General features: G+C 42.1%; 1 protein-coding gene across 8 annotated transcripts in view; it reads left to right on the forward strand.

Annotated features, from left to right (window-relative positions):
- The first annotated feature begins 8,745 nt into the window (after window positions 1–8,745).
- Window positions 8,746–12,401, forward strand: part of PSPC1 (paraspeckle component 1) — an 85,377-nt gene continuing 81,721 nt past the window's right edge. For all 8 annotated transcript variants that reach the window (XR_005725631.1, XR_005725629.1, XR_005725630.1 and 5 more), the window contains exon 1: window positions 8,746–9,334. Coding sequence is in view for 2 of the 8 variants with exons in the window: in XM_040266838.1 (XP_040122772.1) it covers window positions 8,972–9,334 (363 nt within the window). In the remaining 6 variants the exon portion in view is untranslated. The remainder of the gene's footprint in view (window positions 9,335–12,401) is intronic.

The raw sequence follows: 12,401 nt of genomic DNA on the forward strand, positions 1-12,401 counted from the left end.
TTCCCCCGTCCCTCCTTTACTTACTACTGTAGTCAACTAAGAGTTGCTAATAGCCTCTTCATAGGTACAAGTCACAATTTACTGCATAGGATATAGTAGTGAATGAGTAAAGAGCTCAGCTAAGTTCAGTGGAAGGAGTGATGCTGTATCATTATAGGTCACATCACTTCTGCTTCAAAGCTTGGAAGCTCCCCGTCACTTTCAGTTTGAAACTCCAGCTGCTTGGCATAAGGTTGTTAGCCAATTATCAGTGGCCGACAGTAGGGAAAGAGGTTGTGGATAATGACAAAGTGAAGTACAAAATTTGAGAAGTGGAGCAGTCCTCTGTAATACTGAACTGTAAAGGGTGACCATGTTAGGATGAAATTGAGATCTGAGAATTTAACTAGAGCTGAAAGAAAAATGTGAGCAAGTATCTATGTCTTGGTTTTTGAGAAAGTGAGATAGTTTGGGAAAATGGTGTAATGTTCCAGAGTTTTTGGAAAACTCAGCAGTGGCCACAGGACTGGAAAAGGTCAGTTTTCATTCCAATTCCAAAGAAAGGCAATGCAAAAGAATGCTCAAACTGCCGCACAATTGCATTCATCTCACATGCTAGTAAAGTAATGCTCAGAATTCTCCAAGCCAGGCTTCAGCAATACGTGAACTGTGAACTCCCTGATGTTCAAGCTGGTTTTAGAAAAGGCAGAGGAACCAGAGATCAAATTGCCAACATCCGCTGGATCATGGAAAAAGCAAGAGAGTTCCAGAAAAACATCTATTTCTGCTTTATTGACTATGCCAAAGCCTTTGACTGTGTGGATCACAATAAACTGTGGAAAATTCTGAAAGAGATGGGAATACCAGACCACTTAACCTGCCTCTTGAGAAATCTGTATGCAGGTCAGGAAGCAACAGTTAGAACTGGACATGCAACAACAGACTGGTTCCAAATAGGGGAAGGAGCACGTCAAGGCTGTATATTGTCACCCTGCTTATTTAACTTATATGCAGAGTACATCATGAGAAACGCTGGACTGGAAGAAACACAAGCTGGAATCAAGATTGCCGGGAGAAATATCAATAACCTCAGATACGCAGATGACACCACCCTTATGGCAGAAAGTGAAGAGGAGCTAAAAAGCCTCTTGATGAAAGTGAAAGAGGAGAGCGAAAAAGTTGGCTTAAAGCTCAACATTCAGAAAACGAAGATCATGGCATCTGGTCCCATCACTTCATGGGAAATAGATGGGGAAACAGTAGAAACAGTGTCAGACTTTATTATTTTGGGCTCCAAAATCACTGCAGATGGTGACTGCAGCCATGAAATTAAAAGACGCTTACTTCTTAGAAGAAAAGTTATGACCAACCTAGATAGTATATTCAAAAGCAGAGACATTACTTTGCCAACTAAGGTCTGTCTAGTCAAGGCTATGGTTTTTCCTGTGGTCATGTATGGATGTGAGAGTTGAACTGTGAAGAAGGCTGAGCGCCGAAGAATTGATGCTTTTGAACTGTGGTGTTGGAGAAGACTCTTGAGAGTCCCTTGGACTGCAAGGAGATCCAACCAGTCCATTCTGAAGGAGATCAACCCTGGGATTTCTTTGGAAGGAATGATGCTAAAACTGAAACTCCAGTACTTTGGCCACCTCATGTGAAGAGTTGACTCATTGGAAAAGACTCTGATGCTAGGAGGGATTGGGGGCAGGAGGAGAAGGGGACAACCGAGGATGAGATGGCTGGATGGCATCACGGACTCGATGGACGTGAGTCTGAGTGAACTCTGGGAGTTGGTGATGGACAGGGAGGCCTGGCGTGCTGCGATTCATGGGGTCGCAAAGAGTCGGACACGACTGAGTGACTAAACTGAACTGCACTGGATGTTCCGGAGTAGAGAAGGTTTTGAAAAAACTGTTTTGCTTTTGGCTGCTGCAGGTGGGATTTTTATTCCTCAACCAGAGATCGAACCCATGCCCCCTGCAGTGGAAATACTGAATCTTAACCACTGGGACGCCAGGGAAGTCCTAGGAGCTGAGATTGTATTGCTAGATGGTTATGAGTCTCTGTTGTGGAAGTCACATTTGAAGTGAAGAGCAATTAACCCATTTCATACTTACAGATAAAGCAAGGGAAACCTGAAACTTGTGAAATGGCACTAACACCTCAGTCAGGCATGTGTTAAAAAGACTTTCATAAGTCATATGCTTTTAAATTAATAGAATTGTAAACCACTAGTTTGCCAAACTGAATTGTGGTCTGCCCACCTGAGGCACTGACCAGAGTCAATGCACTGACCCAGGAAGGTAATGTTTATTTGTAAGGCGCCAGCAAGTAAACCTGGCAGCCAGGGCTCAAAGGGCCCAAATTCCCTGGTGGCTTCAAGGCAAGTGTTTTTAAAGACTAAAATTAAGGTAAGGGTCTTAACTGTGTGGACATGGTTCTGATTGGTTGGGTCTTTACAGGTTTCTGTCATTCTGGCTCCAGCGTGTCCGGGGGCTCTGACTTTGTTAAGCAGTTTCCATGAGTTTGGGCAAGCTCTGGGAGTTGGTGATGGACAGAGAGGCCTGGCGTACTGTAGTCCTTGGGGTTGCAAAGAGTTGGACATGATTGAGTGACTGAACTGAACTGATTCCATGTGGTGGGGCCCTGGTTTCTGTAAAATGACTCAAGGGTGTGCTCAGTTTTTTACCTACATCCCTTGAGGAGGAACTTGGGGAAGGTCTCAGAGACCAAAGCTGCTTCTACAGACAAAAGGTGCAGAATAGGGAGAGGCTTATACCCAGGCAGACCTCACAGAGTTCTACTCAGTTTCATTATTAAAACTGATTAAGGGATCAAAAAAGGGAGAAATAACTAATATGAAAGATCACTGGAGATCCTATGGACACTAAAAGCATGAGGTATTATGATCAAGTTAGGTCAAGAATTTGGTAAGTTTGATGTGATAAGACAAATCACTTGAGAAAAATTTACCAAATCTGTCCCAATAAGAAATAGAAAATTTGAATAGACTGTCCCTATTGAAGAAATTGACTCTGAAATTACAAGCCTTCCCACAAAGAAACTATAGGCTCAGATTCCTTCTCTTCCTTAGGGACAAGATCTTGAACATAACACTGCTAGAGAATGGAAAGAAAAGGGCTTGTGCCAGCTTGTTCTACAAGGCCAGAAATACCCTAGACAAATATCAAGTAACAAATTTAACAAATATCAAGTAAACAACAACACCTAACAAGAATAATACAAGAAAGAAAAATTACATGCCATCCTCTCTTACCTATTTATTTATTTATTTTGGCAATGCCACACAGCTTGTCACCTTAGTTCCCTGAGCAGGGATTGAACCCTGACCCGTTGACAGTCCCAAGTCCTAACCGTTGGACCACCAGGGAATTCCCTAAACTCTTAAAAAGTTACCAGTCATATCAGATTGGCCCCCCACCCCAATGATGTCATTTAAACTTAATCACCTCTTTAAAATGTCATCTTCAAATCCTCAGTTGCATTCTGAGGTCCTGGGGGGACAGGACTTGAACATAGGGGTTTCGAGAGGACACACCAGCTTCAGGGCTTGGTACAAGGACACTGCCTATCAGGCCTGACCATCCGCACTCTCAGCTTCATCCATAATCCTTCCTTCCATCCCTCAGAGACTTTCTAATCCTATTTCCCTGAGAAGCAGAACCTGTCCTGACTCCAGGTTCTGTGTGCATCATCTCTAACTGGTTTGATGTTCCTCTTCAGCTCCTGGCTTATTTTGTTTGCAAGTGTAAAACCCTGCTCTGTGTTCATAATTGAAAAGTTTCAGACAATGCTTTAAGATCCTCTTGGAATCCACAAGCTCCTGTCGAGAAAGGCTTTGGGGAGGCCCATAGCTCTCAGTCCTGGTTACATTGGGAATGTAAGTATGGGAACTTATTTATGCTTATGTATAAATAAAATGAATGACTGCAGAGATAGAAGGGATGGTCATTTAAACTTAATCAGGGAGTTCTCAGGGAGGAATCAGGATTATTTTACTGTTGTAAATTACACTACTAGTGAAGTAATCAGTATAATTTGAAAGTGGTCTTACAATTAGTTGTAAATAAGTGTATATGGCAAAATCTAGGGCAACCACTTAAAGCAGAACAATGAATACAACTGATACGCTATGAATGAGAGAAAATGAAACTATAAAATGCTTAATTAAAATCACAAAGGGCAGAAAGAGTGGTATACAAAAATAGGAACTTGATAAACCATAATGGAAAAGAAAATGGAAAAGAATTTATATATGTGTATAAATGAGTCACATTGCTGTACAGTAGTAATGAACATAACATTGTACATTAACTATTTCAATTAAAAACCATTAAAACGATAGGAACAAAGAATAAGAGCAAGAAGTGGAAAATGATAAAAAATATGATAGGGGCCTCCCTAGTGGTCCAGTGGTTAGGAACCTACCTGCCTTGCAACACAGGGGCGAGGGTTCAGTCCCTGGCTGGGGAGCTAAAATCCCACATCCTGTAGGGCGAGTAAGACCACTCGCTGCCAGGAAAGATCTTTAGTGCCTCAGCTAAAACCTGATGCAGTTAAATAAATTTTCCAAAAAAAATGGTTGACAGTAATCAAGCTGTATCAGTAATCACTTTGAACGTCATTGATCTAAATGCACTAATTAGAAGACAAAGATTGTCAGGGTGGGTCAAAAAGCAAGACTCAATTCTGTGTTGTGTATAAGAAACCCACTTTAAATTAAAGGCATATATAAATTAAAAGTATTTAAATGGAGGAATTCCCTGGTTAGGGTCTTTGTGCTTCCATTTCTGGGGGGCTTGGGTTCCATCCCTGGTCAGGGAACTAAGATCTCACAAGCCACATACTATGGCAAACAAACAAAAAAAAGTAAGTGGATAATTGAAGGATACAAGGTTAATACACAAAAGTCAGTAATTTGTTGTTGTTGCTATAGTTGTTCAGTTGCTAAGTTGTGTCTGACTTTGGGACCTCATAGACTATAATGTTTTTACACACCAGCAATGAACAGGTGAAACTTAAAATTACAAACACAATACCACTTCCATTACTACCCAAAACAAATGAATACTTAGATAAAAATTAACAAAGATATAAGATGTATATGAGGAAAACTATCAATCTCTGATAAATGAAATCAAAGAAATAAATAAAAGGAGAGACATACCATGTTGATGAATAGGAAGACTCAATATTGAGATGTTCTGGAAGGGCAAAACTATGGAGACAGTAGAGAGATCAGGGGTTACAGGGGTTGGATGGGGAGAGGGATGAATAAGTGGAGAAAAGAAGAGATTTAGAGTAGTGAAAATACTATGTGTGATGTTATGATGCTGGATACAGGTTATTATAATTTGTTTGACTCACAGAATGTACAGCATGAAAAGTGACCCTAATGTCATGACTCTGGTTGATGATGACGTGTCAGTGTAAGCTCGTGGACTGTAACAAATGTCTCATCTGGTGGGGGATGTTGATAGTAGAGGAGACTGTGCAGGTGTAAGGGCAAGAAGTGTACAGGAAAGCGTATTCCTTCTTTTAATTTTGCAGCCAACCAAAAACTGCTCCAAAAAATAGTCTTAAAAAAAGATGAGGACTTCCCTGATAGTCTAGTGGTTAAGTGCCTGTCAATGCAGGGGATTAGGGTTCTATTCCTGGTCCAGGAAGACACCACATGCTGTGGAGCAACTAAGCCCAAGCACCACAACTAGAGAAAGCTCCCACACAGCAACAAAGACTTGGCATAACCAAAAATAAATAAAAATTTTAAGGTGATAATAATACATATCTTAAAAGACTGTTGTGATGATTAATGAGTTAATAAGTAAAAAGCAATTAGAGTAATGCCCAGTACAATAGCACCCCTGTAAGTAGAAGCTAGCCATGCAGCTAGACATTTCCTTAACATAAATAATCATCGGTCTAAAATATCAATAGTGTTGAAGTTAAGAAAACCTGTTCCAATGCTTCTGAGGCACCTCAGTGTGGATGGTCTGACCTAGGGAATAAGTATGGCAGAAGAGGAGAGGAGAACTCAGACCTGTGGTTCTCCAACATTCTCAAGTGCAGATTCCCAGCAAAGGCAGAGAGTGAAGAGTGGCCAGTGGCTGTGAGAATATCAGAGAATATCATAGTGCGAAAGATAAAACACTGTTTTAAGAAAGTAGGAGGGAAGTGATCATTAATAATAGAGTTGTATTTATGATGCCAGACTATTTCCCTAAGACTATATACTTTAACTGTACCACATCTTAATTGCAGCATGTGGGATCTAGTTCTCTGACCAGGAATCAAACCCCAGGCCCTCTTCACAGGGGGTGTGGAGTTTTAGCCACTGGACCACAAGGGAAGTTGCAGACTGTACTTGAATTAGTTCATTTAATATGCACAAAAACTCTGCAAAGAAGGTATTTTTTCTATATGACACGTGATGAAACTCCCAGATCTACAATGTCAAATGCTACTGCAAGATCTGTGACAGGACAGCTGTCTCTTGTCAAAGTGGGAGATGTTGCCCATGGTGACAAGAGAGGTTTCAGTGGGATGGAATGTGGGATAGACATCTGCTTGTGTGGCTGAAGGAGAAATCAGGTGATGAGTGAATCAAGACAAAGCAAACACAACTCTTGTTTCCTTTCTTGCTTGACTACAGTTCAGTTCAGTCACTCAGTCCTGTCTGACTCTTTGCGACCCCATGAACCACAGCACGCCAGGCCTCCCTGTCCATCCTCCTCCCTGGAGTTCACCCAAACCCATGTTCATTGAGTCAGTGATGCCATCCAACCATCTCATCCTCTGTCATCCCCTTCTCCTCCTCCCCTCAATCTTTCCCATCATCAGGGTCTTTTCAAATGAGTCAGCTCTTCGTATCAGGTGGCCAAAGTATTGCAGTTTCAGCTTCAGCATCAGTCCTTACAATGAATATTCAGGACTGATTTCCTTTAGGATGGACTGGTTGGATCTCCTGGCAGTCCAAGGGACTCTCGAGTCTTCTCCAACAAGAAATGGTAACTAAAGGACAACCCATGGTCCTGGAAGAGTACCCCCCCCCTTTTTTTCCCAAGATGCTAGTTTCATCAACAGTTTCTTTTGCTGGTGGGAATAGTTCAGTAGAACTGAATAGTTCAATAGAACTGATCTATTAACTATTAGATCAAGTAACTATTCACCTTGGAAGGAGATTAGGTAACTGTAGAAGCAAAGCACTTAAAAGATGCCATCCAGTGGTTTGGCCTTAGAGGGGATTTTTGACCATTCGTTTTATTAATAGGACATAAGGCAGCATGTATGGCTACATATGGAATTAAGTGGGTTGATTTGGTGCTGATAGAATGAGGCAATTTTCTTCTGATTGTGTCTTTTTCTTCAGTGAAATTAACAAATTTGACAATATCATCTATGAGTGACGTGGGGAGGATCTTATTTCAGGTTAGGGATTCAACCTGGGGCCACTGCAGTGAAAGGGCAGAGTACCAAGGACTGGACTGTCAGGCAATCGCTAAGATTTACTTCCGTCTTTCCAAAAAGTTCTCTGTATCTCTACTTAGTCAACCTTACTTTCCCTTCCAGCTTCTGGCAACCACTGTAGCTAGTTTTCCAGAATGTCATATATTCAGTGTGTAGCCTTTGAGTCACATTATTGCGTTTATCCGTAGTTTTTTCCTTTTTATTGCTGAATATGTTCTATTATATGAATGTACCACTGTTAGTCCATTCACCATTTGGACATTTGGGTTCTTTCCAGTTTTCGTTAATTACAAATAAAATCCCTATAAACATTTTCATACAGGTCTTTGTGTAAACACAGGTTTTCATTTCATCTGGGTAAACAGCACAGGGATTCCCGTTCTCCAATTTTTTAATTTAAACGTCTCATGCAAAATCTTGGCCGACAGATTTACTAAGTATTATTGCCGTTCTGGGCTTTCCAGGTGTCTCAGTGGGTAAAGAACCTACCTGCAGTGAGGGAGACCCGGGAGATCTTCCCCGGTCGGGAAGATTTCCCGGAGGAGGGCATGGCAACCCACTCCGGTATTTTTGCCTGGAAAATCCCACGGACAGAGGGGTATGGGGGCTACACAGTCCTTGGGGTCGCAGAGTCGGACACGACTGAGCGACTAAGCACAGCACAGCAACACTGCCCATTCTAAATTAAGCATTTAAATTCACGAGAAACTGCTGAAGGGTTTGTAAAGTGACCGTGAATGGATTTCTTTTTAATACTTAATGTGCCTGCCGGGAGCGGTACCTCGCAGAATTGAGTAGTTTGGCCGACATAGTATATGGCTTGAAAATCTTAAAATATCTACCATCTGGCCCTTTACAGAAAACGTTTGATGACCCTGTCTTAGAGTGTGATCCATAGTTCAGGGAGTCCTTCTTTGAGGTGAATAATCAACATCACAACTATTATATAGAACTGGATTTTTCATTACGAAATATAATAACCTTGCTCTTGAAAAGGGCGGAAATGTGTTTTCACTTGTTTCAATTACTGGGAACTACCTCGTTGTTCATGCTGTGTATAAAATCTACAAGTCTTCACTTTCCCGCTGTCATTGAAAATAGAGCTGGATGTCAAGGAGAATGTGGATGTTTCCCTGAATCATTGCGTTTTCACACACTGCTGCAACACCTACCGCCACTGTTATCTTGAACTGAGAACCCGCATCTTTCCGAGCCCTGGGAAGGCTGGGAACAGGGACGCGCGCACATAAGTACGCATGCGCACGCCGCCAGGGCGACGTTGGCGCAGGAGTGCGCAGGCGCATCGGCCTCAGCGCGCCCTCGGAGGGGCGGGGCTTGTGTGGCGTCTCTCCCTCCGACCGCGGCTATAGCGGCGCCATCTTGGGCGTGAGTGCGGGCGGCTGGCTGGAAGTGTCTCCGAGCTAGTTCTTCCCGACCTCTGTTCGGTGGGTCGACACCGACGTGCATTTCGAGCTTTCGGCCGGCTCGGGAGGCACGCGCTGAGATGATGCTGAGAGGAAACCTGAAGCAAGTGCGCATTGAGAAGAACCCGGCGCGCCTTCGCGCTCTGGAGTCGGCGGCCGGAGAGGGGGACCCGGCAGCCCTGGCGCTCGCGCTGCCAGGGGAGCCGCCGGTTCCCGCCGCGCCCGCCGGAGAAGACCGGCCGGCTGATGAGGGCGGTTTCACCATTGACATCAAGAGCTTCCTCAAGCCGGGCGAGAAGACGTACACGCAGCGCTGCCGCCTCTTCGTGGGGAACCTGCCCACGGACATCACCGAAGACGACTTCAAGCGGTTGTTCGAACGCTATGGCGAGCCCAGCGAGGTCTTCATCAACCGCGACCGCGGCTTCGGCTTCATCCGCCTGGTGAGGGGCGGGCTGGGGCGCGGGCCTCCCGGGGCTCGGGCGCTGCGAGGTCCCTCGTTTTCCCTCCGCTCACCTCGCCTCTCCGCTGTCCCCGGCTCACCTCGACCCCCCGTCACCTCCTCCTCACCTCGGACTCCTCCCCCTCCCCCCAAGCCGGGCGGCTGTCGCGTGGCTCGCGTGAGGGAACTTCCCACGAGGACTTACCGCTTTTTTGTGTCTCCCTTATGCCCTGTGGTAGTAGAATAGCACGCATTTTTTTCCGTTTCATCTAAACCTTAATAGGAATTAATGGCTGGCCTGTAATAACCACTTAGTAAAAGTTATTATCATTATCCTAAGTTATGAAGTAAACCTTTGGTTCATTTCAAGTACTTTAATAGGTTTTCTCTCCGTGAGTGGACAAGGCAAAAATCTTAATATGGAGAAAACTGATCTTAATTAAGTGACAGTAGTATAACCATGTGAGTTTCAGCACTTGAAATGTGGTTATTGCGGCCGAGGAGTTGAATTTTAAATTTTATTTGTTCTCAGTTTAAATAGCCACATGTGGTTTGTGGCTGCTATTATTGGATAACACGGGTCCTCACTTTTCTTTAAAAAAGCTTTCTATGGGATTGTGAAATGGGGAGGTGAGAAGGGCTGCTATTGTCTGCTCTTTTGAGATATGCTTTCTTCAGAGCCATCATCCTAAATATTTGTGTAAGAATGTTAAAGATTTTTCAGTTGGAAATTACAATTTAGTTTGAGATTTGAGTTCCTGGATAACTTTACTGTTTAATCTGAACTCTGTGTTTAACAGGTGAATTTAAAAACTTTAAATATTTGTGACCTATTAGACATTTTTTTTCTGTTTAGGAAAATCATAGTGCATACTTGATCTGAATATAAGTACCTGATCTGAATATTGGTAATGGTGTGGGGTTTCCCAGGTGGCTTAGTGGTAAAGAATTCTGCAATGCAGGAGAGGCGGGTTCCATCCCTGGGTTTGGGGAGATCTCCTTGAGAAGGGAATGGCAACTCACTTCAGTATTCTTTTCTGAAAAATCCCATGGACAGAGGAGTCTAGTGGGCTACAGTCCATGGGGTCTCCAGTCAGACACAGCTTAGCAACTAAACAACACACTACAGCCAGCACGATGGCTGTAGTGTGTACTGCTGGTGTAGTGGCTGTTGGAAAGTGGCAAGTGGAGCCAGTGGAGGTTGTTGGACCCAAGTTCAAGCAGTCTCTCTTGGGGTAGTAACTTCAGTTTTTTGTTTTCTGTATTCCTTTAGTTAAGAACCTGTAATTTCAACGTTTTATGAAGAGTGTGATTCAGAGATAGAGCTGGAAGGCTGTACTGATGGATTGTGGATTTTGTATAGGTTAAAAATCAGATTTGTGTGTGATTTTGGACCAGTTACTTGAACCTTTATAAGCCTGTTTCCCTATGTGAAGTGAGGATAGTAGCAAAACCCACTTCATGAGATTGTTGGTGAGGCTGATGAAGGATAAGGCAAAGACCTGTGTATGTGTATTAATATATGGGGGAGGAATAAATGACTGGCATGTAATAATAACCACTTAGTAAAAGTTATTGTCACTTCTGAGCTATGAAGTAAGGAAATCCTTGGTTCGTTTCAAGTACATAATTTTAATTGTCTTGATAGTTACTTCAGTACACACATAGAGCAGTAGTTCTCAAATGGAGTGGTTTTACTTCACAGAGGACATGTGGCAATGTCTGGAGACATTTTTGGTTGTTAAACAGTGGTGGTAGAAGGGTGGTTCTACTGGCATAAACATCCAACAGTGCACGGGACAGCCTCCACAGTAAGAATTATCTTGTCCATAATATGCTGAGGTTGGGAAACTCTGATGTACAACCATTTAAAACCAAAAGTATAAACTTTGAAGATGCACTATGGCATGAAATTCTTGATAGCATAAACATTTTATTATTTTTCCTAGAAAGTATTAAAAATTGTATTTGTTTCCAACAATAAAAAAGTACTTGATTTAACATAAAAATGAAAATTTGTTTATCTTGAAAAATGACATGTCACACTTTGTCACTATATCTGACTGAATCTGAACAGAAGATGCTCTCTAGAAACACTTTATAGAGTCCTTACCAGGCTCTCTCTCCTGCCCTGCCCACAAACACACTATTATGACTAATTTCAGAGTTTAGAAATGAACATTGATACACTCAATATTCATACATTCAATACCTAGAGTCTACAATTAAATTTTGCTGTAATTTTTTCATGTATCTGTTCATCGCTGTCTCACTCCATCCATCAGTCCATGACTCTCAGCATGCTTATCATTAACTAGAGTCCAATTTTGTTTTTTAAGGTATTTGAAACCTACATATAAGGAGATGCACAGATACTTAGTGTATAATCTGTGATTTTAGATCAAGATACTATCATCACCCCATGAAATTTGCTCATGTTTCTTCTCATTCCTAGTTATATGTGTGACAGCAATTCTAATCCAAGACTCTGTTCCTAAAAGTTACCCCTCAAGAGTTGTTGAATTAGTGACATCTTAGCTGCAAAGGACGTAACCCTTGTTAGGTATTTGTGAAATGTTTGCTGGTAGTATTGCTATTACAGAGTTAGAGAGTAATAAAATGGCCATTTTGAATATCTAAAGAGGTTAGGTTCATTTGTTCTTGTAAAATTAATTCTGTAGGTAGATTTTTGCATAAGTGAAGTAGTTTAAAGCTGTTGTGAACATTTCAAGAGATTGAATAAAAAGCTGTTGTGATCTTAAAGACTTTTTCCTTAGTACAGTTTGTACTTTTCTCACAAAATGCATATTAAGCCTCTCAGTTTTTTGCTGGAAGTTCTCACAACTGAAAAAGAACATACCTATAGTAAGTTTACAAGTTTGCTGTATTAGATGCCTGTGTTTTGTAGAAACTTTTGAGTTCTTCAAGAAGGAAATTCTCTTACCTTGTTGTTCGGCAGTGAACATATTCTCTAGTTTATAATAATAAGGATATGTGTACATGCTTTTCTGTTTAATGGAGAGACTTCTTTAGCCCATGAACAGATATTTGCTTTTTTTAGTGTAGTG

The sequence above is a fragment of the Oryx dammah genome, unplaced genomic scaffold (assembly GCF_014754425.2).
Source record: "Oryx dammah isolate SB20612 unplaced genomic scaffold, SCBI_Odam_1.1 HiC_scaffold_24, whole genome shotgun sequence".
NCBI lineage: Eukaryota > Metazoa > Chordata > Mammalia > Artiodactyla > Bovidae > Oryx > Oryx dammah.